The 27626-nt window shown below is 52.6% G+C and overlaps 5 protein-coding genes across 5 annotated transcripts; all 5 read right to left on the bottom strand.

Annotated features, from left to right (window-relative positions):
* Window positions 1-583: 583 nt before the first annotated feature.
* LOC136358566 (acrosin-like) lies at window positions 584-3022 on the bottom strand. Its single transcript, XM_066314443.1, has 5 exons — window positions 2952-3022; window positions 2457-2693; window positions 1879-2144; window positions 1461-1606; window positions 584-994 (listed from the first exon to the last, which is right to left on the bottom strand). The coding sequence occupies exons 1-5, from the start codon at window positions 3020-3022 to the stop codon at window positions 584-586; spliced, it is 1131 nt and encodes a 376-aa protein (XP_066170540.1).
* Window positions 3023-8295: 5273 nt separating this feature from the next.
* Window positions 8296-10476, bottom strand: LOC136358565 (acrosin-like). The gene is made up of 5 exons (XM_066314442.1): window positions 10406-10476; window positions 9905-10147; window positions 9352-9617; window positions 8938-9083; window positions 8296-8484 (listed from the first exon to the last, which is right to left on the bottom strand). Exons 1-5 carry the CDS (start codon window positions 10474-10476, stop codon window positions 8296-8298), a joined length of 915 nt encoding a protein of 304 aa, XP_066170539.1.
* Window positions 10477-15452: 4976 nt separating this feature from the next.
* LOC136358563 (acrosin-like) lies at window positions 15453-17435 on the bottom strand. The gene is made up of 5 exons (XM_066314440.1): window positions 17365-17435; window positions 16889-17110; window positions 16311-16582; window positions 15892-16037; window positions 15453-15626 (listed from the first exon to the last, which is right to left on the bottom strand). Exons 1-5 carry the CDS (start codon window positions 17433-17435, stop codon window positions 15453-15455), a joined length of 885 nt encoding a protein of 294 aa, XP_066170537.1.
* Window positions 17436-19880: 2445 nt separating this feature from the next.
* On the bottom strand, window positions 19881-22074 carry LOC136358483 (acrosin-like). Its single transcript, XM_066314374.1, has 5 exons — window positions 22004-22074; window positions 21526-21747; window positions 20946-21211; window positions 20533-20678; window positions 19881-20066 (listed from the first exon to the last, which is right to left on the bottom strand). The coding sequence occupies exons 1-5, from the start codon at window positions 22072-22074 to the stop codon at window positions 19881-19883; spliced, it is 891 nt and encodes a 296-aa protein (XP_066170471.1).
* Window positions 22075-23788: 1714 nt separating this feature from the next.
* On the bottom strand, window positions 23789-25990 carry LOC136358562 (acrosin-like). The gene is made up of 5 exons (XM_066314439.1): window positions 25920-25990; window positions 25443-25658; window positions 24863-25128; window positions 24441-24586; window positions 23789-23974 (listed from the first exon to the last, which is right to left on the bottom strand). The coding sequence occupies exons 1-5, from the start codon at window positions 25988-25990 to the stop codon at window positions 23789-23791; spliced, it is 885 nt and encodes a 294-aa protein (XP_066170536.1).
* Between the last annotated feature and the right edge of the window lie 1636 nt (window positions 25991-27626).

Below are 27626 nucleotides of genomic sequence, written 5' to 3'. Positions count from 1 at the left end.
CATTCACAAGTTACCCTTTTCCCACTTTCAGTGTTGGGGAGTGTTCTTTTTCATCGTCAATAAACCGGTTTTTCCACTTTTACTCCAAGGTATTTTCCTTCCCGAACCCAGGGCTGGGGTGAAAGGGGTAGTGGAGGTTTTGGTTTAGGGGACTCCTTTTGGAGGTTCTTCCCTAATTTATTCCAAACCAGGACACCTTCCTAGGCTTGATGTACCAGGTTCCTGAAGCCCATGGTGGCTCAGAGCACTGTCCTCTCTGACCAGGCATTTTGGAGCTCTTTGGAGCCACTCTGTTTGTGCCTGGCAGGTCTGGCGTCAGGCTCATTCTGCAGGTGCTGAGTATGGCAGTCTTTGCCTTGCCAAGGAGTCAAAATTGGATCAAAAAGATGGTTCCCTGTGACCATAGTAAACTTTACTTCAAGTATGTCAACTGCAGTGTCTGCCTGCACACAGGTGAGGAGCGTGGCCAGGACAGAGCAGGGTTTTGACACTGAGGCTGCCTTTGGATCACAGTGGGCATTGCCCCAGCAGGAAACACGTGCTGTGCACTGCAGTGTGCCCTGGATCGTGGCTGTCCTGCTCCTCAAAATGTGTTTTGCCCAAAGATCAGCTGGAGGAGTTCCTTCACTCGAGTAAAGAATTCCACAAGAATCTTGATGGGAAATGAGCAGAAGTTAACTTCACTGAAAGTTGTTGCTTTCAGAGAGGGGATTGCTCCTGGCCATAGCTTCTGAGGGGCTTGTGAGATGGAAATATAATGACTCCAGAGGTGGGAAGTGGTCAAAAAATGTCTACATGCCCGTGATGTTGGAGAGGAACTTCCATCAGGGCTCAGGCTCATCAGGAAGAGGATCCAGTCATAGAACTGCTGAGTGGAGATGTAGACGCCAGGCCGCCTTGCTCTGGCACAGCCTTTTCCCCAGCTGGTTATTCCGACGACCCACCAGTGGTCACCATTTTTCTCTTGGCACATGAGAGGACCTCCACTGTCGCCCTGCAATAGAGCAGAGAGGATTAGAGTGCTGTTGGTGGCCCCTGCCAGCAATGGGGCTGTCTCCTCCTCTCTCACAGCCCCTCCCTGAGCTGGATTCCAGGCAGAGGAAGGCTCTGCTCAGGGCCTGGAGCCTCCAGAGGCTTGGCTCTGAATGGCTTGGGGTCCTGTAGGGTAGGGCTCTCTCTGTCCTCTCTGCACAAGGCTCCTGGATGTGCAGAGGATGGATGTTTGGCACCTGGATCTCTGCACTGCCAACAGCACTGGCTGGCCTTTCTGGCACAAGGGGGGCACTGGGCAAGCAGGAGTGGATGGGGAGTGTGTGGGAAGCCGCCTCAGCAGTTGGAGGGAGCTGGGGCTGGGAAGGCGACTGAGTGGCCGGGCAAAGCAGGCCCTGGGCTGTGTTGGGGTGATGCTGCCAGGGCTGCTGGTGCTGCTGGGGACTGAGAGGCTCATGGTATGCTCCTACCTTGCAGGTGCCAATGTTGCCCTGTGGGTAACCAGCACATAAGTTGTGGTTACGAATTTTCCCTGCATACCAGAAGCTGCTGTTGCAGAGCTGGAGATCAATCAGATGGACCTTGGCTTCTTGCAGGTGATCACTTGAACCTATAGCTGTGAGCAGAGAAAGGAATGAGCCCTCAGCAGCTCCTTCCCAGTTCTCCACCCGAGGCTGTCTTGTGGGGCATGCCCTTCCCCAGGGTTTGGCTTTCCTTCTGCAGAGGCACTGGGGCACTGTGTCCCTGCTGCCTGCCTTTAGAGAGTAGGTCAGCCCCATCTCTGCACAGGGGTACATCCTGCAGCCTGATATTGGCCTCTCCTCTGAGCAAGCCGAAACCCTCTCCCCAGTGCACTCAGCTGACTTAGGTTTCACTCATGGAACTCACATCTTGCAGTGGTGGAACCCCAGCCAGCAATCCAGCAGTTGTTCAAATTTGAGACTTTTAGGGTGGTGTCAGCCACACAGGCCAGCTGGATGGAGGGGCTGCACTCGACAGGCTCGTTCAGTTCCAGCAAGGCAATATCATAGCTCAAGTCATCAGGATTGTAGGACTGGTGCATCAGCACCTGCTTGACACGGCGTATTTGTGCCTCAGGGCCAGGCTGAGTCAACTGGGTGGCCCCAATAACCACATAGACCATGCTGATTTCCCTAGAAGGCATGGGGAGAGGGCAGAGAGGGAGCAGAGCCATGTGCCACAGCAGCCCAGCCATTACCAGTCCTCTGCTTGGCAAGGCAGAGAGGGAGCAGTGCTCTGGCAGGTGTGAGTGCCCTCACACACATTAGCCTGGGGAAATGTCAAGCTGGAAGCTGCTAGGAAGCCTTGGCACAAGCTCAGGCTTCTTGTGAGCAGTGTGGGAGGTGGGCTGTGTGAGAGGAAAGGGGATGGGAGTCACAGGTGGTGCTGCTGACAGGGCACCTGCTGGTGTGGCAGGAATGTCCCAATTTCCTGCTGCTCCTTACCTGACCTCATCGAAGCAGTGGGCTGCTGTGAGGACCCACTCTGCCCTGATGAGAGACCCTCCACATATATGTCTCAGGCCTGGCACCCAGGGGTGCTGGATGCTGACGATCCATGGCCAGGCCCCTGGCTTGGCACCTGTGCCACCGACAATGCGTGTCATGCCATAAGCCACGTGGCCATAAGAATTAGTCATGGGACGGTAGACAACTGGCACAGCCCGGAGGCCGCAGGAACCTCTGCAAGCAGAAAGTCATTTCCATGTTGCTGCATGTCCTGCTGTGGCTCAGGCTGAAGCTCAGCCCTCTGCCCTCCCCACAAGGGCTTGCACACACAGCAGGCCAGGGAAGCCCATGGGATGTGTGTCTGTCCAAGGAACTGAGGCTTCCCCATGGCGGGTGGGAAGCTGTGGCCCGGCCATGGGGGACAGGTGGGCCCCCTTCAGGGAAGGCCCCAAGTGTTGCCGTGGCTCCCTCCCAGGGCCTGGGGCCACTTACCCACAGTTGTCCCTTGTCCCGAGCACCAGCCCGGCCACGGTCAGCAGGACAAGGAGGCCGAGCCAATTCATGGCTGCCAGAGGCACGTGTCAGCTGCCAGCACTGAGGGCTCCGTGCAGCAGCACAGCCACAGCCGCAGTGCCCTTGGCCCCGGGGCTGATGTCACTGAGGGGTGGGTTCTGTGTTTGGGGCACTGTGGCCTGTGTCAAGGGGGCCCCTGTCAAAAAGATCTGCATTGAATCAAGGAGGCACAGAATGGTTTGGGTTGGAAGGGTCCGTGAAGATCACATAGTTCCAACACACTACCATCGGCAGGGAGGGATGGCTTGCACTTGACCCAGTTGTTCACAGTGTGCACAGCCTGGCTCAGAATCTGTCCTTGAACACTTTTGAGGGATGGGGCATTGCAGTATTAAGTCCTGACCAACAGACCCTGACTGAGGCAGGAACAACAGTTCTTGACCAAAAGTTGGCCTCTGCATGAACCGTCCAACCAAGTGTTATCTATATCCATACACTGGAGACCATATGGATTTGCCTTTCCCTACTTAGGAGCCAAAGAAAACCACGTCTGGCCTTCTTCTGGAGGTGTAGGATCACAGACAACTCCCTTGGTTCTTCCTGGAGCCCTCCAAGGCCTAGGGAGCATTCCAGTAAGAGAATGAAACCAGATGATCCTGCCCTAGAAGTTATAGTAACTTGTTTATTCACCAGTATAAAGATGGGGCCCTCTCACAGTGCAGTCAGCAACCTCGTTGCCTGTCGGGGAAGGAATCTGCAGGATTTCCCAGTTGCTGGGAGTGGTTCTCCAGTCCTTCACTGTGACTTGATGGGCAGACCTGGATGGTGGTCAAGGATTAGGGTAACTTGTGATGTGTCTTTCTTCATCACTGTAGGCAGTCTTTTAGAGTAATGAGTAGATGCATTGCTTAGCTTATCCTTTTGCAATTCTTCACAGCTTTGAATTAGAGTAAATTACATTTATTCCTGAAGTTGGTGTCTGTGTCTCCTGTGCTGACCCTGCCTATATGAAAAACTGTCATCCACAGCTGCTCTGGGCAACCCACGTCAACACCTCTGCAGCCTTATAGTCAAGAATTGCTTCCCAAAACTCATATGAAGCTACCCTCTGTCACTGTAAAGCCATTGCCCCTTGTCCTTGGAGGACCTGCCCTTGTAAGAAGGCTCTCTGCTGCTTTCTTTAGGCCCCTCTGCTTGCAGGATGAGGCTGTGCAGTGTCTGGGGCAGGCAGCTGCTGAGGAATCCATTTGGGGCAGGGAGCTGAGTGTGCAGCTGCAGTGCCAGCTGCAGACTGAGCTCTGGCTGGTGGGAGCCTGGAACCAGAGACTTTGCATCCCTTGAAGGGTGCAAAGAGAGCACAGGGAGCTGTGGCACAGGCCAGGGCAATGGACACTTTTTGGAGATTGAGATTTCCACTGCCCCCGCCACCATCACCTTTTTATTTCTCTTAGGGAATTTTCTCCAATTTGTTGCCTAAGTGATGAGAACAAGAGATACTTAAGAGAGACAGAAGATGTAGCCAACGAGAAGGGGGAAGGGTGCACTTTGCTTCTGTCTCTGAGCAAGTGGCTTCTCTTGGGAAGTGGAGAGATACTGTGAGATTTTGGCTGAGGACTGAGGGGCTGGGCTCAGCTCCTCACTCTCTCTCACTCTTGGGGCTGGAGGGGAATGATCGGGTTTGCTGCTGCTGAGGGGTGAATTTGCTGTCACCCTGGAATTCTGTCCTGCACTGCTTTTCTCCTTCCTGTGGGTGAGCTGCTGCTCACAAGAGCAGCTCTTGAACTGGGACCTTTCCAACACCCAGCCTCACTGCCAAGGGGACCCTGACTCCCTCCCCCTTGCTGGAGGCAGCGTCTCCCACCTGCTTGTGGCTGCTGCTTGCAGCAGCCTGGCAGCCACTGCCCAGCCCTGCTGTTTTCTGCTGTTGATTTGGCCTTTTTTGCTGCATATTAACCCAACACTCTGTGCCTGCCCAAACACTCCACGGCTTCTGGCACGGCTCTGGAATCTTTGCCACACTTTTTCACTCCGGCATGGCCCTGCCTCTGCTGCTCTGGCCTGTTTCTCCAAGGTTCCTGCTGCAGTCCATTCAGCTTTCCGAGTGGCGCTGAGACCGGCTGCTTCCCGTGAGTTTCCAAAGGAAGCCCCTTCTCCATCCCTTCTGCCATGACCGTGTGGGGAGCGCCCCCTGCAGGTGCGGAGGAATCATCGCACTGCCCCGCCCGGCCGGGAGCCACCAGCGCCCCTGGCGGCAGTGACTGGAACTGCACCGGGGGACAGCGCCTGCGGCTGGGAGAAGGCTCCTGCTGGGCTCCTGCTTCTGTTTGTTGGGGCTGCTGCTGTTTGTCTGTTTGTCTTGTTATACACACTGGTAAAGAACTGCTACTCCTGTTCTCACATCTCTGCCTGAAACCCTCCTAATTTCAAAGTTCTAATGATTTGGAGAGAAGGGGGTGACATTTTCCATTCCAAGGGAGCGTCCCGCCTTCCTTGGCAGATATCCGTTCTGTAAACCAGGACACCACTGAGAGCCACAGCAGGAGCCAGTGGCTCTTTATGGAACGTGACATGAGTGAGGCTGTTGATGGAACCCCGGGAATGGACACAGAAACCTGCTCTGACTGGGTGAGAGTGGCATGGGTAAGGAATGAAAGAGGGCACCTGTCAGTTTGCTGAAGCCACCTGTGCCTCTGGAATGGTAACAGAGAGAAGAATCCTCAGCACTCTGGCAACCCAGATGGGACTGTAGGGAAGTAGCTCTGGAGCCTCCCTCCTCCAAATATCCAACTGCTTGGATTTTCAGAGCAGGAAGGAGATAGATGAGGAGTGTTATAATTCCATGTGCAGAGACTGTGTGAATTATAAGCATGGAATTGAGCCTCTCTATTGCTGTGGCATTTGCTGCAGAGTTGGTGAAGTCATGGGTAGTGGGTGGGGAAGGCGTGCGCAGCATGATCAGTGCAAGGTGGCCACAGAGGAGTTGTGGAGGCCCCCATAAGTTGTGACGTGGAGGGGCTCGAGTCTCTGCTTGAAGGGTTTTGGAGACAGGCACAGAGAGAGCCTTGTGTCCCTCATGCCACCAAATGGGTGCTAGAGCACACACAGAAGGGGGTGGAAGTTCCTTCTTGGCATGCAAAAAGGAGTTTCACATGCCTCCAGGTGTCTGATGTGACAGGAAATATCCCTGGTTTAGGTGAGGAGATGTCCATGGTCAAGGCTGTACAGAACTGGGAAAAATCCTTGTGGGCAGCAGAAGTTTGCCAAGACAGCACAATAAGGTTGCGCCAGGATGACTGGGCAGCTCTAAGCTTGTCTGCTGACTAGCCAGGGTAATGGCTATTCCCAGCCCTGAGTGACACTCTTGGACTCAGTGTCTTTAGTGAGCAGGCAGCCGCTGAAATTCACTTCAGTATTTGAAGAAGCTTATGCTGGGCTGGCAGGGGCCAGTACAGATGTGGAGTGGTTGTTCTCAGCACCTCTTCATCTTGATTAACACAAAGGGAAGTGTGCCCTGAGATAGGACTCCATTGGCCTGGTGATGCCAGATTGATTTTTGCCTTTTTTCTTTTATGTATTCTCTGTGCTCTTTGCACATATATTTGTAGCTCTGTAGCCTGTTGTTGTATCTGTGGCTAGTTTTCCCAGTACTTTTCCCAACCTTTTTCCTAAGCAGAATGACAAAACATATTTCAGACCTCTAAGCCCTGGAGGGTGAAAGGCCCTTAATCCTATCTTGGTTCTTCTTGGGAACCAAGGCTGGAAACACCTCTTTGAGACACATTTTCATAAACAAAGTTTAGTTTCCATCTGGGGGCAGGAAGGGGGATAGCATTTAGAGACTGTTGAACCAAGGGAGGATTTACTTCAGCAGTTGTGGTTCTAATTGGTGATTTTTGTCAAATAAGCTAATTTGCTAAACCAATGAAACTGTTTTCATCCCAGGGGGGTGAGGAATTCCGTGGGCATTTTCCGTATCTGCCTCTGGAGGCCTCTAATAAAGATCAGCCATTTTATTACTGCCCATACTAATATTATATCCAAAGTGTGTTGTTTTATTTCTAGGTCCTTTAAGGCATCCCTTGAAGCCAAGGAGAGTATCCAGAAGCAGATGGAGTGACACCTAGCCCAAGGCATTTGAAAGCATTCTGTTAGATGAAGAAAGTCAATGTTCATTGCCTTCACCTGGAAAAGACAGCAACTGCCTTCAACAAGTCTTCCCCATGGCATTCCAGGATCCTCTACCATTGCCTGCCCCCTGCACGCCCCAACATCAAAGTTTGATTAAAAAGAGTATAAATGTTGGGGCAAATTTCCGCAGTTTGTAGCTGCTTTTAAATTAGTGAGTCAAGATAAGAAGGTTCTTGCCCATGCTGTGGTGATTATGTGCAGCACTCAGACAAAGAAGCACAGCAACCTGCAGTTTGTGTCTGTGCAGCTGGATCTTTGACTGCTCCTTCTCTCCATGGGCCAGACTTCCCTTGCAGCCCTCTCATCTTCCTTGACTCCTCCCTGTCCCTGCCCTTGTCTCCTCCCAAATATGGAGCCAAGCCCAGGGATCTTTTCCCCCTGGCTCCCAGGTTGGCCCTGCCTGTGAACAGTCTTTGGTGTAGCAGCTATTGTTGGCCCACTCACCTTGGCCTTCCACGGCCTTCCTGGTGTGCTCTCCTACTGTTTCTGCCAGGTTCCTCTCCCCAGAATGCCCCCAGTTCTTCCTTTGAGTATCTGTGAAGTGTGACCACCTGGCACATCAATCCCCCTTTACTACCTGTGATCTCTGGCTCTGCCTTAGGGCACTGGCAGTCCAGTCAGGAGCCAGGAGTTTCCCTTGGAATGCCTGGAACATTCCTGGATCTGTTCCCTTGGCCCAGGCTGACACCAGGCCCTAAATCATCAGCCCATGGACATTTGAGCAGTGTCCCCAAGGTGTTTGCTTTTGTCCTATCCCCTTCCTAGGCTTGATGTACCAGGTTCCTGAAGCCCATGGTGGCTCAGAGCACTGTCCTCTCTGACCAGGCACTTTGGAGCTCTTTGGAGCCACTCTGTCCCTTTGTGCCTCAGGCTCATTCTGCAGGTGCCGAATGTGGCACTCGTTGCCTTGCCCATAAGTTGGAATTACTGTGAAAAGATGGTTTCCTGTGAACAAAGATAACTTTATTTGAACAACTAAATCAACTCAAGTGTTTGTGTGCACACAGGAGAGAAGTGTGGTCAGGACAGAGCAGGGTTTTGACTCTGAGTCTGCCTTTGGATCAGCAGGCGTTGCTCCAACAGGAAAAAGTGGTGGTGCACTGCAGCCTGCCCTGGACTCTGCCTGTCCTGCTGCTCAGGAAGCACTTTCTGCTGCATGGTGTACACGCATGTTGTACTCAATCCAGTCATAGAAGTGCTGAGTGGAGATGTAGACTCCAGGCTGCTTTGGTCTTGCACAGCCTTCTCCCCAGCTGGTTAAACCAACAACCCACCAGTACTCAGCAGTGTTGTCCTGGCACATGAGAGGACCTCCACTGTCGCCCTGCAATAGAGCAGAGAGGATTAGGGTGCTGTTGGTGGCCCCTGCCAGCAATGGGGCTGTCTGCTCCCCTCTCACAGCCCCTGCCTGAGCTGGATTCCAGGCAGAGGAAGGCTCTGCTCAGGGCCTGGAGCCTCCAGAGGCTTGGCTCTGAATGGCTTGGGGTCCTATAGGGTAGGGCTCTCTCTGTCCTCTCTGCACAAGGCTCCTGGATGTGCAGAGGATGGATGTTTGGCACCTGGATCTCTGCACTGCCAAGACACTGGCTTGGCTTTGCCCAAGAGGGGCACTGGGCAAGCAGGAGTGGATGGGGAGTGTGTGGGAAGCCCCCTCAGAAGTCGGAGGGAGCTGGGGCTGGGAGGGTGACTGAGTGGCCGGGCAAAGCAGGCCCTGGGCTGTGTTGGGGTGGTGCTGCCAGGGCTGCTGGCGGCTGAGAGGCTCATGACACGTTCATACCTGGCAGGCATCGATGTTGCCCTGAGGGTAACCAGCACATATGTTGTAGGGGTGGACTCTTCCTGCATACCAGTCACTGCCGTTGCAGAGCTGGCCATTGATGAGCTGGACCTTGGCCTCCTGCAGGCGATCACTTGAATCTTGAGCTGTGAGCAGAAAAAGGAATAAGCCCTCAGCAGCATCATGCCAGTTCTCCTCCCCTGCCTGATGGGAATCCCTCTCCCTAGGATTTGGCTTTCTCTCTGCAGAGGCACTGGGGCACTCTGTCCCTTGCTGCCTGCCTTTGGGGAGCAGTCCAGGCCCATCTCTGCTCAGGGGTACATCCTGCAGTTTGGCTTTGGCCTCCGCTGTGGGGAAGCCCAAACCCTCTCCTCAGTGCCCTTAGCTGACCCAGGTTTCACTCTTGGAACTCACATCTTGCAGTGGTGGCACCCCAGCCAGCGATCCAGCAGTTGCTGAGCTTTGAGACTTTTAGGGTGGGGTGAGCCACACAGGCCAGCTGGATGTAGGGGCTGCACTGGACAGGAAGTTCTAATTGCACCAAGGCAATATCGTAGCGAAAGTCTTTACGCTTGTAGTCCCGGTGAGTCACCACCTGCTTCACATTGCGAACTACAGCCCCGGGGCCTGGCTGAGTGAACTGGGTAGCTCCAAGCACCACATACAGCATGCTGATGTTACTGAAAAGAAGATGGAGAGAGGGCTGAGAGGGAGCAGAGCCATATGCCACAGCAGCCCAGCAGTTGCCACACCTCTGCTTGGCAAGGCAGAGAGGGAGCAGTGCTCTGGCAGGTGTGAGTGCCCTCACACACATTAGCTAGGAAGCCTTGGCACAAGCCCAGGAGTCTTGTGAGCAGTGTGGCAGCTGGGCTGTGTGAGAGGAAAGGGGATAGGAGTAGCAGGTGGTGCTGCTGACAGGGCACCTGCTGGTGTAGCGAGAATGTCCCCATTCCCTGGTCTGCCTTACTCAATCTTGTCGAAGCAATGGGCTGCTGTGAGGACCCAATCTGCAGTGATGAGAGATCCTCCACACCAATGACCCAGGTTTGGTGAAAGGGGATGCTGGATGCTCACAACCCAGGGCCAGGATGCTTCCACAGCACCTACACCACCCACGATGCGTGTCATGCCGTAGTCATAAGCCACATTGCCGTAGGAATAAGTCATGGAGCTGTAATCAGGTTGTGGAGCCCGGAGGCCGCAGGAACCTCTGCAAGCAGAAAGTCATTTCCATGTTGCTGTGTGGCCTGCTGTGGCTCAGGCTGAAGCTCAGCCCTCTGCCCTCCCCACAAGGGCTTGTACACACAGCAGGCCAGGGAAGGCCACGGGATGTGTGTCTGTCCAAGGAGCTGAGACTTCCCCATGGCGGGTGGGAAGCTATGGCCCGGCCATGGGGGACAGGTGGGCCCCCTCCAGGGAAGGCCCCAAGTGTTGCCGTGGCTCCCTCCCAGCGCCTGGGGCCACTTACCCGCAGGGATACTGAATGCTGTGGGCCAGCCCGGCCACGGTCAGCAGGACAAGGAGGCCGAGCCAATTCATGGCTGCCAGAGGCACGTGTCAGCTGCCAGCACTGAGGGCTCTGTGCAGCAGCACAGTCACAGCCGCAGTGCCCGCAGCAGCCGCGCTGCCCGTGGTGCCCTCGTCCCCGGGGCTGATGTCACAGAGGGGTGGGTTCCGTGTTTGGGGCACTGTGGGGGCCTGTGCAAATGGGGCCCACTGGGGGAGGGGAAACATTGAATCCATGAGCCATGGAATGGGGTGGGGTGAAGAGGACCTTGGAAATCACAAAGCTCTCATAATATCCCCTGGCATGGACACAGACGGATAGCTTGTACTGGAGAACTTTGCTCAGAACCTGGCTCAGAATCTGTCTTTGAACACTTTTGAGGGATGGGACATTGCAGTATTAAGTCCTGACCAACAGACCCTGACTGAGGCAGGAACAACAGCTCTTGACCAAAAGTTGGCCTCTGCATGAACCGTCCAACCAAGTGTTATCTATATCCATACACTGGAGACCATATGGATTTGCCTTTCCCTATTTAGAAACCAGAGAAGGCCATATTGGGCCTTCCTTTTGGGTGTAGGATCACAGACATTTCCCTTGGAGCCCTCCAAGGCTTAGGGAGCATTCCAGTAGGAGAATGAAACCAGATGATCCTGCCCTAGAAGTTATAGTAACTTGTTTATTCACCAGTATAAAGATGGGGCCCTCTCACAGTGCAGTCAACAACCTTGTTGCCTGTCGGGGAAGGAATCTGCAGGATTTCCCAGTTGCTGGGAGTGGTTCTCCAGTCCTTCACTGTGACTTGATGGGCAGACCTGGATGATGGTCAAGGATTAGAGTAACTTGTGATGTGTCTTTCTTCATCACTGTAGGCAGTTTTTATAGTAATGATTAAATGCACTTCTTACTTATCATTTTTCCATTCTTTGCTAAGGATTTGATGTCCTGCTTACTTATCCTTTTGCAATTCTTCACAGCTTTGAATTATAGTAAATTATGTTTATTCCTGAAAGTGGTGTCTGTATCTTATGTGCCGCCCCTGACTGTGGGAAGAGCAGAGTTCCACACTGCTCTGGGCAACCTGTGCCTGTGCCTCAGTGCCTTGGAATTATTTATTATGACAGTGTATACAGATATCCTCCGCTCACACTCCAGAAATTGTTATTGTATCTTTAAGACCCTGCTAACCCTGGAGCTTGTGTGTGTGAGGCCTAGGGAAAGGAGTATTTTCTTTTACGTGGGTGTTTTTTAAAAACTCCCTGCCCAGATTTCTCAGGGCTTTGTATGGCGTGATTTTATCGCGGCTTGCTTGGTTTTTGCTTAGGCAGAAGTTTTTCCTTTCCTTATCTCAGGGAAGCTGCAGTAGTGATTTTTGGGCTGCCTTGAGGCAAATTGAGCAGCTGCTTGTCCAAAACCAGGGACATCACACTGGTAGGAACAGAACTCCCCTGCTCCAACCCAAACCGCTGTGAACTGTGTCAAGCTGTGGAGAGAACACCAAGTGGCTCCAGCCCAGCTGCTTTGCCTTCCATATCCGTTCTGCTGTTCTTTGCCATGGGGAGGAAGTTGGCATCAGATGAACCACAAGGCCTTTGTCTGCTACTGGGCCTTCATCTGCCCGTCAGGCTTCTGCCTTCCAAAGGGAGATAAGTTGATGCCATCTTGTATTGTATATCAGGAATGGGTATTCTCCAGCATTTGGGCTCCCCTTTTGTTCTGATGGAGTGGTGAGGTTTGACACTTTGATTTGTACAAATTATTTACTTTTTATTTTTCCCTGCCTGTTGGCATTTGGTTTGTTAATAATACATTGGGGTTTTGTTGGTTTTTTTCACTTTCATTTATTAGTATTCATTCCTTACTGGAAGAAAGGGATTCTCGGAAGTCTAAAGAAGATAAGCCCGATGGTTCTCTTTTAAATTGTCTCATAATGAGACAAAATGTGTTACCCAACTTAAGGGGGCAAGAAAAAGTGAAAAATAAAAAAATAACCTTCTTGTATGAAAGGCTTTGTACTGGGTACAGCAGTCAGTGGCCACCATGCTACCTGGTTCAATAACGGCTTCCTGGCATCTAGGTATGTGTGCTTATCGATATGTATTGGCAATCTTGGCCCTGGTATATATCTTCTTCATATCAGGGACATGAATCAGAATTGCTGCGTTGATATGCTCTGAGCTAATTATTTATGGAAAGATAATATCAGAGGCAATGAGAGTTATTTGGGATGAATATTCTCTGCTGTTTTACTGTGCTGGTCTTGGCAGCCTTTTCTGGGGATTATTAACAATTACAGTCAGCCTGTTTGGGGAAAAGTAGGGGATGATTTTACCTCCTTCTTCCTCTTCAAATCTTGAAGATCATCTCTTGAGGATATTCCATTCCCTCTGGATGTTAGAAGTACTATATTTTCTTGTTTTTAAATTCTGCTAGCCCTCCTCGTTTAGAACCAAGGCTGAGATTTCCAAAGAGGTTGTCCAGACATCTGCCCCAGTGGTGGAAAATCTTGACTGGTATGGGATATGAGAGGACATAGGCCAAACCCTTAAGGAATTCTCTGCCCCAATAGTTTGGAACTTTCCCCCTGAAGAAATTCAGAATCCAGCTGAGGTGGGAAAATATCTGAAAGAAAATTGCAATGACAACTCTAAAGAGGAGAAGCTCATTGCAATGTGCTGGGCCCTGGCAAATACTTATCACACACTGGTAGATACTGTAGGGCAGCAAATACAGAGGGGCAGGAGGATGAATCAGCAGATACCCCAGGCACTCTGGCTGTAGATAAACCAGACAGGGAGCCTAAGCCAACAGCAATTGCCCCTGTCCAGAGAAGGAAACACAAAACCAAATCCACTCATCCAGTGGATGACGATGAGAAGTCAGGACCCTCACAGCCAGCAGAGGAATTGGAACCAGAAACAATCACAAGTCTCTGTCATTAGAAAGCCTTCACAATCTGAGAAGAGATCTCAGCCAATGGCCCAACGAGTCTTTATTAAGTTGGTTGGTCTGAGTCTGGGACACCACAGGCTGTGGTACGATTTTGGATGGTACTAAAGTGAGGTATTTGAGGCAAGGAGGCCCTAGCCTCTCAGCCTCTGGACATGGCTCTTAACAAGTGTGAAAGAAAGATATCTTCACTCAGAAGATCTTCAGCTGCAGCAAGGCCTCATGGAAGACCATAGATCAAGGAATCCAATACTTGAGAAAACTGGCTGTGCTAGAGGTCCTTTTCTCAGATGACAACAAACTGCTAGGAGTCCAGATGTTGTAAAATGTAGGGCATTGAGTGATGTACCTCAAACTTGAACAAATCCAGCCACAAATATACACTCCTGCCATAGCAACACTGCAGTGGAAGGAGAGGGATGAGACAGTAGTGCTTGGACAAAGAGGCTCCAGTACTATGAAGACACTGTGCATGGCCCAAGAGAAGAAAAAATCTCAGCTGTGGAAACAGACTTGGCTGACCATATACACAAAGCGGAAGGCAGGATTGAAGAAACCCATCAGAAACTCAGGAAGGAGATTAAAGAGGACCTTCTCCAAGTCTTGTCTGTACAGAGCAGATTCCCTCTTATCAGAGACAGATGACCCCAGCTAGGGAGAAGGGTACACCCCACGAGCTGACCTGTGGTTCTTCCTTTGTGAGCATGGGGAAGATATGAGGTGGGATGGAAAACTCACTTCTGTCCTGGAAGCACGGGTGTGTAAACTAAACGAGGAAGCTACTAACAAGGGAGTTCCACTAGAAGGAATGTAGCTACTGTTTCCTGTAGCCAAGCTGCCAGGTAAAACAAAAGGAAGGAAGATATGTCCTTCCCCTTGAAGGACTCTGGAATGTACCCAAAGGGAGTAAATGACAACCAGGACAAGAGGGCCCCTGGCATCTAATCAGGTAAATGCTGGAGAAATTGGATGTTTTGGACTGTGTGCCCTAGTACAACAGAACTACAAAAATACAAGGTTTTGGTTGACACTGGTGCAAAATGTACTTTAATACCAGTGGGACATGTAGGGACAGAACCTATTTCTATTGCTGGGGCAACAGGGGAGTTGCAGCAGTTGACTGTCTTGGAAGCTGAGGTACACTTGACCAAGAAGGAGTGGAGTAAAACACCCTATTGTGACTGGTCCAGAAGTCCCATGTATTCTGGGTGTAGATTTCCTCAAGAGTGGTTATTTCAAAGACCTTAAGGGGCACAGAGGGGAAGTTATGCACCCTAGTGTGGGTGGGGAGTTAAGGTGTGGTCTGAGGGAAGGGTCCAGTAGAGGACAGTGATCAGGAATATTAGAATTCTTGCACTAAAATTAAGTGTATGTTAACACAGAGAACTGAGGAGAACTTTCTAGTAACAATTAGCTCTCTTAGCAATAGACAGCATGTCAATCAGCCTTCTGCTTGTGGCACGAACAATGAGGTTTCTCAAGGCATTTTTCCAGAGTTTTACGTTTTCCTGGGGAAACTGCTCTCTACATGTTCCCTTTGCCCAGGCTGACACCAGGCCTTAAATCATCAGCCCATGGGCATTTGAGCACTGCCCCCAAGGTGTCTGCTTTTCTCCTATTGCCTTCCTAGGCTTGGTGTACCAGGTTCCTCCAGCCCATGGTGTCTCAGAGCACTGTCCTCTCTGACCAGGTACTTTAGAGCCCTTTGGAGCCTTTTGGAGTCCTCTGGAGTCCTTTGGAACCGTCTGGAGCCACTCTATTTGTGCCTGGCAGGACTGCCCTCAGGCTCATTCTGCAGGGGCTAATAGTAGAAGTCCTTGCTTTGCCAAGGAGTTGAAATTCCACTGAAAAGATGGCTCCCTGTGATGATAGGCAACTTTATTTCAATGACTAAATCATCTCAAATGTTTGTGTGCACAGAGGATCGAAATCTAGTCAGGACAGAGCTTTTGACCCTTGAGGCTACCTTTGGATCAGCAGGCATTGCCCTAGCAAGAAACACTTGCTGTGCACTGCAGCTCACCCTTGACAATGCCCATCCTGGAGCTCAAGAAGCACATCAAATATTCTTTCTGCCCATGTGGACCAGGATCCAGTCATAGAAGTACTGAGCGGAGGTGTAGACTCCGGGCCGCCTTGCTCTGCCACAGCTTTTTCCCCAGCTGGTCACTCCAACAACCCACCAGGTGTCAGTATGGTTGTCCTGGCACATGAGAGGACCTCCACTGTCACCCTGCAATAGAGCAGAGAGGATTAAGGGGGTGTAACCAGCAATGAGGCTGTCTCCTCCCCTCTCACAGCCAGAGCTGCATTCAGGTGCTTGAGCCTCCAGAGGCTTGGCTCTGAATGGCTTGGGGTCCTGTAGGGTAGGGCTCTCTCTGTCCTCTCTGCACAAGGCTCCTGGATGTGCAGAGGATGGATGTTTGGCACCTGGATCTCTGCACTGCCAAGAGCACTGGCTTGGCTTTCTGGCACAAGGGGGGCACTGGGATCGATACCTGGCAGGTGTCGATCTTGCCCTGTGGGTAACCAGCACACACATTGTAGGGGTGGACTGTCCCTGAGTACCAGAAGGTGCTGTTGCAGAGCTGGAGATTGATGAGGTGCACCTTGGCCTCCTGTAGGCGATCACTCGGCCTTTTATCTACGAGCAGAAAAAGAAATAAGCCCCCAGCAGCTTCTCATGCTGCTGCTCCCTTTTCTGGGGGAAATCCCTTTCCCTAGGGTCGGCTTTCCCTCTGCAGAGGCACTGGGACACTGTGTCCCTGCTGCCTGCGTTTGGGGAGGGGGCCAGGCCTATCTCTGCACAGGGGTACATTCTGCAGTCTGGCTTTGGCCTCTGCTCTGTGGAGAAGCCCAAACCCTCTCCCCAATGCACTTAGCTGGCTCCCAAAAGGAGTCCCTCTTGGAAACTCACTTTTTGTAGAGGTAGCACCCCAGCCAGCGATCCAGCAAGTCTGCTTCTCTGACACTGACACTCCTAGGATAGGGTCGGCCACACAGGCCAGCTGGATGTAGGGGCTGCACTCGACAGGCTTGCTTAGTTGCAGCAGGGCAATATCATAGCTCATGTCATGTCTCTCATAGTTTTCATGACGCAGTAACTTCTTAATTTGGCGCACTTGTGCCCCAGGTCCCGGCTGAGTCAACTGGGTGGCCCCAATCACCACATACACTAAGCTGGTGTTACTGGAAGGCAAATGGAGAGAGGGCTGAGAGGGAGCAGAGCTGTGTGTCACAGCAGCTGCCACACCTCTGCTTGGCAGGGCAGAGAGGGAGCAGTGCTCTGGCAGGTGTGAGTGCCCTCACACACATTAGCCTGGGGAAATGTCAAGCTGGAGGCTGCTAGGAAGCCTTGGCACAAGCTCAGGAGTCTTGTGAGCAGTGTGGGAGGTGGGCTGTGTGAGAGGAAAGGGGATGGGAGTCACAGGTGGTGCTGCTGACAGGGCACCTGCTGGTGTAGTGAGAATGTCCCTATTTCCTGCCCCCTCTTACAAAATTAGGTCGAAGCAATGGGCTGCTGTGAGGACCCAATCTGCCCTGATGAGAGACCCTCCACAGAAATGATTTGTGCCTGGTATCCTGGGATGCTGGATGCTGACCATCCATGGCCAAGCCCCTGGCTTGGCATCTGTGCCACCAATGATGCGTGTCATGCCATAGTCATGACTCTTGTACCCAGAGTCAGACACCATGGGTCGGAGTCCGCAGGTCCATCTGCAAGCAGAAAGTCATTTCCATGTTGCTGCGTGGCCTGCTGTGGCTCAGGCCGAAGCTCAGCCCTCTGCCCTCCCCACAAGGGCTTGCACACACAGCAGGCCAGGGAAGCCCATGGGATGTGTGTCTGTCCAAGGAACCGAGGCTTCCCCATGGCGGGTGGGAAGCTGTGGCCCGGCCATGGGGGACACATGCCTTCCAGGGAAGGCCCCAAGTGTTGCCATGGCTCCCTCCCAGGGCCTGGGGCCACTTACCCACAGTTGTCCCTTGTCCCGAGCACCAGCCCGGCCACGGTCAGCAGGACAAGGAGGCCGAGCCAATTCATGGCTGCCAGAGGCACGTGTCAGCTGCCAGCACTGAGGGCTCCGTGCAGCAGCACAGTCACAGCCGCAGTGCCCACAGCAGCCCTGGTGACCTCAGCCCCAGATCTGATGTCATGGAAAGGTGGGTTCTGTGTTCTGGGCACTGTGGCCTGTGTCAAGGGGGCCCAATGGGGCAGGGGCAAATCAAGGAGCCATAGAATGGTTTGAGTTGGAAGGCAGCTTGGAGGTATCTAGCTCCACCCCCATGCCATTGACAGGGAGGGATAGCACTAGGATCCCACAGAGGGATAACGAGGGTCTTCCACTAGACCCAGTTTTCCAGAGTGTCCTCAGCTTGGCTTGAGAGGAGTCCTTGCATGAAGCCAGGCCAGTGCCTCAGCACCATCACAGCCAAGAATTGCTTCTTATGATCCGATCTAAGACTACCCTCTGTCACTGTAAAGCCATTGCCCCTTGTCCTTGGAGGACCTGCCCTTGTAAGAAGGCTCTCTGCTGCTTTCTTTAGGCCCCTCTTCTTGCAGGATGAGGCTGTGCAGTGTCTGGGGCAGGCAGCTGCTGAGGAATCCATTTGGGGCAGGGAGCTGAGTGTGCAGCTGCAGTGCTATTTATGGAATGTGACATCTGTGAGTCTGCTGGGGGAATCATGGGGCTGAACAGGTATGGAAACCTGCTCTGACTGGGTGAGAGTGGTGTAGGTAGGGAATCAAACAGGGCACCTCCCACCTCACTGGAGCCACCCTTGCCTCTGGAATGGTCGCACAGGGGAGTTTCCTCAGCACTATGGCAGCCCAGATGGGACCATAGAGAAGCACCCTTGGAGCCTCCATCCTCCAAACATGCAACTGTTGGCAGCAGGTGAGTTCACCTGTGATCTTTACAGTAGGAAGGAGTCAGACGAGGAGTGTTATAATTCCATGTGCAGAGTCTGTGTGAATTATAAGTGTGGAACTGAGCCTCTTTATTGTTGTGGCATTTGCTGCAGATTTGGTGAAGTCATGGGTAGTGGGTGGTGAAAGTGTGCTGAGCATGATCAGTGCAAGGTGGCCACAGAGGAGTTGTGGAGGCCCCCATAAGTTGTGACGTGGAGGGGCTTGAGTCTCTGCTTGATGGGCTCTTTGGAGACAGGCACAGGGAGGGACACCTTGTGCCACACAATGGGTGCTAGAGCACACACAGAAGGGGGTGGAAGTTCCTTCTTGGCATGCAAAAAGGAGTTTCACATCCCTGGTTTTTGATATGATGGGAAATATCCTTGTCAAAGTTCAGAGGATACTTGTGGTTGAGGTGGTACAACAGTGACAGAAATTTTTATGGGCAGCAGAATTTTGCAAAGATAGAGCAATAAGGTTGTGCCAGGGTGACTGGGCAGCTCTGAGCTTGTCTGCTCACTAGTGAGGGTAATGGCTATTCCCTGCCCTGAGTGATGCTCTTGGACTCAATGTCTTTAGTGAGCAGGCAGCCCCTGACTTAAGCCAGGGTGGCAGCAGCCAGTACAGATGTGGAGTGATTGTTCTCAGCACCGCCCACCTTGATTAACACAAAGGGAAGTGTGCCACGTGCCACGGAACAGGACTCCATTGGCCTGAGACACAAGAGAATGTCCTTGGCATATTGGCTTCCCCAAGGCATTAGAGTCCTCTACAATTTCCCCCTGCTCCCACTACCAAAGTTTGATTGAAAGGGTATAAAATTAGGGAGGGTATTTTTTTTATAGTTTGTAGATAATTTGTTAATTAGTGAGTCGAGATAAGAAGGTTCTTGCCCATGCTGTGGTGATTATGTGCAGCACTCAGACAAAGAAGCACAGCAACCTGCAGGTTGTGTTTGTGCGGATGGATCTTTGACTGCTCCTTCTCTCCATTGGCCAAGACTTCTACAGCCATCTCATCTTCCTTGACCCCTCCCTGTGATCTCTGGCTCTGCCTTAGGGCACTGGCAGTCCAGTCAGGAGCCAGGAGTTTCCCTTGGAATGCCTGGGACATTCCCAGATCTGTTCCCTTGGCCCAGGCTGACACCAGGCCCTAAATCATCAGCCCATGGACATTTGAGCAGTGTCCCCAAGGTGTTTGCTTTTGTCCTATCCCCTTCCTAGGCTTGATGTACCAGGTTCCTGAAGCCCATGGTGGTTCAGAGCACTGTCCTCTCTGACCAGGCACTTTGGAGCCACTCTGTCCCTTTGTGCCTCAGGCTCATTCTGTAGTTTCCAGAGCACAGAATTCTTGCCTTGCTCAGGAGTTGGAATTGCACAGAAAAGATGGTTCCTTGTGAACAAAGGTAACTTTATTTCAACAACTAAATCGAGCGTCAGCATGCACAAAGGAGAGGAGTGTGCTTAGGACAGAGCAGGGTTTTGACTGTGAGGCTGTCTTTGGATCAGCGGGCGTTGCCCCAACAGGAAACACTTGCTGTGCACTGCAGCACACCCCTGATGCTCCCCATCCAGGTGCTCAAGAAGCACTTTCGATTGTCTTCAGGCCGATGTGAACCCCAATCCAGTCATAGAAGTACTGAGTGGAGGTGTAGACTCCAGGCCGCCTTGCTCTGGCACAGCCTCTTCCCCAGCTGGTCACTCCAACAACCCAGAAGTAGTCACTGTCTTTCTCTTGGCACATGAGAGGACCTCCACTGTCACCCTGCAATAGAGCAGAGAGGATTAGTGTGCTGTTGGTGGCCCCTGCCAGCAATGGGGCTGTCTCCTCCTCTCTCACAGCCCCTGCCTGAGCTGGATTCCAGGCAGAGGAAGGCTCTGCTCAGGGCCTGGAGCCTCCAGAGGCTTGGCTCTGAATGGCTTGGGGTCCTGTAGGGTAGGGCTCTCTCTGTCCTCTCTGCACAAGGCTCCTGGATGTGCAGAGGATGGATGTTTGGCACCTGGATCTCTGCACTGCCAAGAGCACTGGCTGGGCTTTCTGGCACAAGGGGGGCACTGGGCAAGCAGGAGTGGATGGGGAGTGTTTGGGAAGCCCCCTCAGCAGTTGGAGGGAGCTGGGGCTGGGAGGGTGACTGAGTGGCCGGGCAAAGCAGGCCCTGGGCTGTGTTGGGGTGGTGCTGCCAGGGCTGCTGGTGCTGCTGGGGGCTGAGAGGCTTGTGACATACTCATACCTGGCAGGTGTCGATGTTGCCCTGTGGGTAACCAGCACATATGTTGTGGGAGTGGATTTTCCCTGCGTACCAGTGGCTGCTGTTGCAGAGCTGGAGATCAATGAGCTGGACCTTGGCCTCCTGTAGGATATCACTTGAGTTTTGAGCTGTGAGCAGAGACAGGAATGAGCCCCATCTAGCTTCTTGCCAATTGTGCTCCACTGCTTGGTGGGATCCCTTCTCTAAGGTTTGGCTTTTCCTCTGCAGAAGCACTGGGACACTGTGCCCCTGCTGCCTGCCTTTGGGGCAGGGGCCAGGCCCATCTCTGCACAGAGGTACACCCTGCAGCCTGACTTTGGCCTTTTCTCTGAGGAAGCCCAACCCCTCTCCCCAGTGTGCTGTGGATGGCTCAGGAGTTGCTTTTGGGAACTCACCTCTTGCAGTGGTGGCACCCCAGCCAGCCACCCAGCAGTTCTGCAGCTCTGACAAGCTTAGTGTGGGATCAGCCACACAGGCCAGCTGCGTGTAGGGGCTGCAGTCAACAGGCTTGCTCAGTTGCAGCAAAGCAATATCGTTACTTTTGTCTTTTTTATTATAGTGTTCATGAAGCACTAACTTCTTAATCCGGCGCAGTTGTGCTCCAGATCCTGGCTTAGTCAACTGAGTGGCCCCAATCACCAGATACACCATGCTAATTTTCCTGGACGATAGATGGAGAGAGGGCTCAGAGGGAGCCCAGCCGTGTGCCACAGCAGCCCAGCAGTTGCCACACCTCTGCTTGGCAGGGCAGAGAGGGAGCAGTGCTCTGGCAGGTGTGAGTGCCCTCACACACATTAGCCTGGGGAAATGTCAAACTGGAGGCTGCTAGAAAGCCTTGGCACAAGCTCAGGCTTCTCTTGAGCAGTGTGGCAGCTGGGCTGTGTGAGAGGAAAGGGGGTGGGAGTAGCAGATGGTGCGGCTGACAGGCCACTTACTGGCGTTGTGGGGATGTCCCAGTTTCTATCATCTCTTTACCTGACAGGGTCGAAGCAGTGGGCTGCTGTGAGGACCCAATCTGCAGTGATGAGAGACCCTCCACACAGATGTCTTGTGCCTGGTATCCCAGGATGCTTAAGGCTGACGATCCAGGGCCAGGCCCCTGGCTTGGCATCTGCACCACCCACAACGCGTGTTTTGTTTTCATCATGATCCATGAATTCATACTCATACACCATGGGTCGGAGCCCACATATCCCTCTGCAAGCAGAAAGTCATTTCCATGTTGCTGCGTGGCCTGCTGTGACTCAGGCCGAACTCAGCCCGTTGCCCTCCCCACAAGGGTTTCACACACAGCAGGCCAGGGAAGGCCACGGGATGTGTGTCTGTCCAAGGAACTGAGGCTTCCCCATGGCGGGTGGGAAGCTGTGGCCCGGCCATGGGGGACAGGTGGGCCCCCTCCAGGGAAGGCCCCAAGTGTTGCCGTGGCTCCCTCCCAGGGCCTGGGGCCACTTACCCACAGTTTTCCCATATCCCATGTGCCAGCCCATCCACGGTCAGCAGGATGAGGAGGCCGAGCCAATTCATGGCTGCCAGAGGCACGTGTCAGCTGCCAGCACTGAGGGCTCCGTGCAGCAGCACAGTCACAGCCGCAGTGCCCACAGCAGCCGCGCTGCCCGTGGTGCCCTCGTCCCCGGGGCTGATGTCACAGAGGGGTGGGTTCCGTGTTCAGGGCACTGTGGGGGCCTGTGCAAATGGGGCCCACTGGGGGAGGGGAAACACTGAATCCATGAGCCATAGAATGGGGTGGGGTGGAACAGACCTTGGAAATCACATAGCTCTGACCCCCTTGCCTTGGGCATGAAGAGATAGCTTGCATAGTTGTCCAGAGCCTTGCTCAGAAGCTGTCCTTGAACTCTTTGAGGAACGAGGCATCCACAGCTGCTCTGGGCAACCCATGCCTTTACCTCAGTACTCTCACAGTCAATAATTCCTTCCTATCATCTCATCTAAAGCTACCTTCTGTCACTGTAGTCATTGCCCCTTGTCCTTTCAGGGCTTCCCTTGTAAGAAGGCTCTCTGCTGCTTTCTTTAGGCCCCTCTTCTTGCAGGATGAGGCTGTGCAGTGTCTGGGGCAGGCAGCTGCTGAGGAATCCATTTGGGGCAGGGAGCTGAGTGTGCAGCTGCAGTGCCAGCTGCAGACTGAGCTCTGGCTGGTGGAAGCCTGGAACCAGAGACTTTGTACCCTTTGCATGACAGAGGGAACAGGGAGCTGTGGCACAGGCCAGGGATTGGAATGGACACTGAGTGCTGCAGCAGGAGCTGGTGACTCTTTATGGAATGTGACATCTGTGAGTCTGCTGGGGGAATCCCCATGTTGAATGGGTACCTATAGCCACTCTGACTGGGTGAGAGTGATGTGGGTAGGGAATCAAACAGGGCGTCCATCAGCTTGCTGGCGCCACCTGTGCCTCCTGAATAGTCACAGAAGGGTTTCCTCAGCAATTAGGCAGTCCAGATGGGACCTTAGGGCACCACTGCTGGAGCATTTGTGAGCAGCTTTGGTATAGCAGGTGTCCAGGCACACTCACCTTGGCCTTCCACGGCCTTCCTGGTGTGCTCTCCTACTGTTTCTGCCAGGTTCCTCTCCCCAGAATGCCCCCAGTTCTTCCTTTGAGTATCTGTGAAGTGTGACCACCTGGCACATCAATCCCCCTTTACTACCTGTGATCTCTGGCTCTGCCTTAGGGCACTGGCAGTCCAGTCAGGAGCCAGGAGTTTCCCTTGGAATGCCTGGGACATTCCCAGATCTGTTCTATTGGCCCAGGCTGACACCAGGCCCTAAATCATCAGCCCATGGACATGGGAGCAGTGTCCCCAAGGTGTTTGCTTTTGTCCTATCCCCTTCCTAGGCTTGGTGTACCAGGTTCCCGAAGCCCATGGTGGCTCAGAGCACTGTCCTCTCTGACCAGGCACTTTGGAGCTCTTTGGAGCCACTCTGTTTGTGCCTGGCAGGTCTGGCGTCAGGCTCATTCTGCAGGTGCCAATTGTGGTAGTCCTAGCTTTGCCCAGGAGTTGGAATTGCACTGAAAAAGTGGTTTCCTGTGACCATAGGAAGCTTTACTTCAACTACTAAGTCATCTCTGGTCATGACCTCTAAGTCATCACACAGGAAAGGATTATGGGCAGGGCAGAGCAGGCTTTTAACACCGAGGCTGCCTTTGGATCAGCAGGCATTGCCCCAGCAGGAAACACTTGCTGTGCACTGCAGCCTGCCCTGGGATCCTGTCCACCCTGGAGCTCAAGAAGCACTTCCAAATGGGCTCAGTCCCATTTGTGCCAGAATCCAGTCATAGAAGTACTGAGTGGAGGTGTAGACTCCAGGTTGCCTTGCTCTGGCACAGCCTGTTCCCCAGCTGGTCACTCCAACAACCCACCAGGAATCAGCGTTGTTGTCCTGGCACATGAGAGGACCACCGCTGTCACCCTGCAATAGAGCAGAGAGGATTAGAGTGCTGTTGGTGGCCCCTGCCAGCAATGGGGCTGTCTCCTCCTCTCTCACAGCCCCTGCCTGAGCTGGATTCCAGGCAGAGGAAGGCTCTGCTCAGGGCCTGGAGCCTCCAGAGGCTTGGCTCTGAATGGCTTGGGGTCCTGTAGGGTAGGGCTCTCTCTGTCCTCTCTGCACAAGGCTCCTGGATGTGCAGAGGATGGATGTTTGGCACCTGGATCTCTGCACTGCCAAGAGCACTGGCTGGGCTTTCTGTCACAAGGGGGGCACTGGGCAAGCAGGAGTGGATGGGGAGTGTGTGGGAAGCCCCCTCAGCAGTTGGAGGGAGCTGGGGCTGGGAGGGTGACTGAGTGGCCAGGCAAAGCAGGCCCTGGGCTGTGTTGGGTCGGTGCTGCCAGGGCTGCTGGTGCTGCTGGGGGCTGAGAGGCTCGTGGCATGTTCATACCTGGCAGGTGTCGATGTTGCCCTGTGGGTAACCAGCACAGATATTGTGGGAGTGGATTTTCCCTGCGTACCAGAAGCTGCTGTTGCAGAGCTGGAGATCAATGAGCTGGACCTTGGCCTCCTGGAGGGTATCACTTGTGTTTTCACCTGTGAGCAGAGAAAGGAATGAGCCCCATGTAGCTTCTTGCCAGTTTTCCCCCTCCCCTCTCTGGAGGGGATATCCTACCCTAGATGGGTTTCCCTCTGCAGAGTCACTGGGGCACTGTGTCCCTTGCTCCCTGCCTTTGGGGAGCAGTCCAGGCCCATCTCTGCACAGGGGTACATCCTGCAGCCTAGCTTTGGCCTCTGCTGTGGGGAAGTGCATGCCACCTCCCCAGGGTGCTGAGCTTGCTCTGCAGGCAGAAGACCCATTGGGAAATTCACCTCCTTCTATGGTGACACCCCAGCCAGCAATCCAGCAGTTTTGCAGCTCTGAGGCTCTTAGGATCGGGTCAGCCACACAGGCCAGCTGGATGTAGGGGCTGCAGTCGACAGGCTCGTTCAGTTCCAGCAAGGCAATATCATTACTTATATCACTTCTCTTATAGTTTTCATGGCGAAATAGGTTCTTGATGCGACGCACTTGTGCCTCAGGGCCCAGCTGAGTCAACTGAGTGGCCCCAATCACCACCTTCAGAATGCTGATTTTCCTAGAAGGCAGATGGAGAGAGGGCAGAGAGGGAGCAGAGCTGTGTGCGACAGCAGCCCAGCCATTACCAGTCCTCTGCTTGGCAAGGCAGAGAGGGAGCAGTGCTCTGGCAGGTGTGAGTGCCCTAACACACATTAGCCTGGGGAAATGTCAAGCTGGAAGCTGCTAGGAAGCCTTGGCACAAGCCCAGGCTTCTTGTGAGCAGTGTGGGATCTGGGCTGCCTGAGAGGAAAGGGGATGGGAGTCACAGGTGGTGCTGCTGACAGGCCACTTGCTGGTGTGCTGGGAATGTTCCCATTCCCTGCTCCTTCTTACTTGATGTGGTCAAAACAGTGGGCTGCAGTGAGGACCCACTGCATGCTGATGAGAGACCCTCCACACCAATGGCCCGTCCCTGCTACCCAGGGGTGCTGGATGCTGACGATCCAGGGCCAGGCCCCTGGCTTGGCACCTGTACCACCCACGATGCGTGTCATGCCGTAGTCTTGAGGTATAGAGTCAGACACCATGGGTCGGAGGCCGCAGGTCCATCTGCAAGCAGAAATTCATTTCCATGTTGCTGCTGCATGTCCTGCTGTGGCTCAGGCTGAAGCTCAGCCCTTTGCCCTCCCCACAAGGGCTTGCACACACAGCAGGCCAGGGAAGCCCATGGGATGTGTGTCTGTCCAAGGAACCGAGGCTTCCCCATGGCGGGTGGGAAGCTGTGGCCCGGCCATGGGGGACAGGTGGGCCCCCTCCAGGGAAGGCCCCAAGTGTTGCCGTGGCTCCCTCCCAGGGCCTGGGGCCACTTACCCACAGGTGTTCTGTATGCTGTTGGCCAGCCTGGCCACGGTCAGCAGGACGAGGAGGCCGAGCCAATTCATGGCTGCCAGAGGCACGAGTCAGCTGCCAGCACTGAGGGCTGTGTGAAGCAGCACAGCCACAGTGTCCTGTGCTGAAGGAACCAGGGCTGTTGTCACAGAGGCGTGAGTTCCATGTTCTGGGCATTGTGGGGATATGTGGCATGGGGGCCCATGGCGGGAGGAACAGCACTGAATCAATGAACCATAGAATGGCTTGGGGCATAAGGGACCTTGGACATCCTCTAGGTCTGAAACCCCTACTGTTGGGAGAGAGGTAGAGCTGGCAGTTGACCCTGTTGCTCAGAAACTTATTCACAAACACTTTGACAGATTGGCCACCCACAGCTGCTCTGGGCAACCTATGCTGGTGCCTCAGCAACCTCACAATCAAGAATTTTGTCCTAATATGTAACCTAAACATGCTCTCTCTCATTTGAAGGTTTTCCCTCGTCATTTCTTGTGTTGACCCCAAACAAATAATTACCTGCATTTCATAAAGTGGAAATCTGTATGATTATGCATTTTTGTAAACTGCAATAAGGCCTTTTTCTGGAAGGATGTATGTCAATGCAAGTTATTGTTCTTACTGGAAATGTATTGTTAATTTTGGCTATTGAGTGTTTGTCTGAATGTCCTTAGGAACTTTGCCTAAAATTATGGCAGATGGTTTTCAAAGTAGTTTTGTCTTCTGTTGCCATCCATATACATATAATGAATCATTAAAATTAGGAACTATTGAAGTTATAACAAACACATGAATGTTTATTCTGTGGCCAAAGTGTTAATATGAGTTTATTTGTACTCAAGACTGTCTTGAAATATCAGCTTATTTGTTGAGTATTCATTGGCTTATTTTATGCTTTCATTGGTATCTTGGTAGTTCTTGACTTCTTCATGTACAGCAAACCAGGCAGGGATATGACAGTCTAACACTGTTCACTGTTCTTTAATGAGGAAAATTTTCATAATGTGATGAAAGCTTCATTAAAGAATAACAAACTGTATTGTTAATTTCATTTCTTGCACACTCTTTATTAATTCAGTTGACATTACTAGTGACTGTGCATGTTACCATTCTAAAATGCCACTAAATAATTTCCTTTACAGGCTTTACAAGTTTATTTAGAGCATCTGCAAATTCATCAGCCTCTTGTCTCAACTTCTTCCACATTGTGTGGGAAAACACTGTGACCTTGTTTTTGAAGAGTATCCTTCCTATTGCTTCACATCATGTAATTCTACACGTGTTCAGCAAAACAGGATTGAACAACTCTGTATTGAATAACCACAGGATTATTCATCTGCTTAAATTCAAGTCTAACCTGTGTACTGCCTGAGGAGCCACAGATTTGAAATGCAAACACAAATAGTTGCCAAGAGCAAAATTACTGAGCCACGACCACTTGTCCTGGGTACAAAGGAAAAGAGATGGACTTTCTAGCACTTCTTAATTCAATACCACCTACCTCATTGTGGGGCTGTGGTTTCAGCAGGAAAGCTGCAGTGCTGGAAGAAGAAAGCTTCTCATGTTTTTGCTGGGCTCATGGAAGGGTCTGGGAATGCGTGGCTGCTTAGCACCCAGACAAAGCTGCCATAGCCACTGTAGAGCCCCATTGCTGCCACCTTAGGTGTATTTATATAGGATGGATTATTCACT

The sequence above is a fragment of the Sylvia atricapilla genome, chromosome 3 (assembly GCF_009819655.1).
Source record: "Sylvia atricapilla isolate bSylAtr1 chromosome 3, bSylAtr1.pri, whole genome shotgun sequence".
NCBI lineage: Eukaryota > Metazoa > Chordata > Aves > Passeriformes > Sylviidae > Sylvia > Sylvia atricapilla.
The sequence above is the reverse complement of the archived record's forward strand: the minus strand, read 5'-3'. Positions and strand labels throughout refer to the sequence as shown.

Bases quoted from the DNA above. Each gene is read 5' to 3' on its own strand.
- LOC136358566 (XM_066314443.1), bottom strand. From the start codon at position 3,022: ATGAATTGGCTCGGCCTCCTTGTCCTGCTGACCGTGGCCGGGCTGGTG. The intron at 1,607-1,878 runs GTGAGTTCCATG...CTCTGCTCACAG, and splicing joins GGGTTCCACCACTGCAAGAT to CTATAGGTTCAAGTGATCAC. The intron at 995-1,460 runs GTAGGAGCATAC...GCTCTATTGCAG, and splicing joins GCAACATTGGCACCTGCAAG to GGCGACAGTGGAGGTCCTCT.
- LOC136358565 (XM_066314442.1), bottom strand. From the start codon at position 10,476: ATGAATTGGCTCGGCCTCCTTGTCCTGCTGACCGTGGCCGGGCTGGCC. The intron at 10,148-10,405 runs GTAAGTGGCCCC...TTCTGCTTGCAG, and splicing joins AGCATTCAGTATCCCTGCGG to AGGTTCCTGCGGCCTCCGGG. The intron at 8,485-8,937 runs GTATGAACGTGT...GCTCTATTGCAG, and splicing joins GCAACATCGATGCCTGCCAG to GGCGACAGTGGAGGTCCTCT.
- LOC136358563 (XM_066314440.1), bottom strand. From the start codon at position 17,435: ATGAATTGGCTCGGCCTCCTTGTCCTGCTGACCGTGGCCGGGCTGGTG. The intron at 16,583-16,888 runs GTAAGAGGGGGC...TTTGCCTTCCAG, and splicing joins CATTGCTTCGACCTAATTTT to TAACACCAGCTTAGTGTATG. The intron at 16,038-16,310 runs GTGAGTTTCCAA...TTCTGCTCGTAG, and splicing joins GGGTGCTACCTCTACAAAAA to ATAAAAGGCCGAGTGATCGC.
- LOC136358483 (XM_066314374.1), bottom strand. From the start codon at position 22,074: ATGAATTGGCTCGGCCTCCTCATCCTGCTGACCGTGGATGGGCTGGCA. The intron at 21,212-21,525 runs GTAAAGAGATGA...TCTATCGTCCAG, and splicing joins CACTGCTTCGACCCTGTCAG to GAAAATTAGCATGGTGTATC. The intron at 20,067-20,532 runs GTATGAGTATGT...GCTCTATTGCAG, and splicing joins GCAACATCGACACCTGCCAG to GGTGACAGTGGAGGTCCTCT.
- LOC136358562 (XM_066314439.1), bottom strand. From the start codon at position 25,990: ATGAATTGGCTCGGCCTCCTCGTCCTGCTGACCGTGGCCAGGCTGGCC. The intron at 25,129-25,442 runs GTAAGAAGGAGC...TCTGCCTTCTAG, and splicing joins CACTGTTTTGACCACATCAA to GAAAATCAGCATTCTGAAGG. The intron at 23,975-24,440 runs GTATGAACATGC...GCTCTATTGCAG, and splicing joins GCAACATCGACACCTGCCAG to GGTGACAGCGGTGGTCCTCT.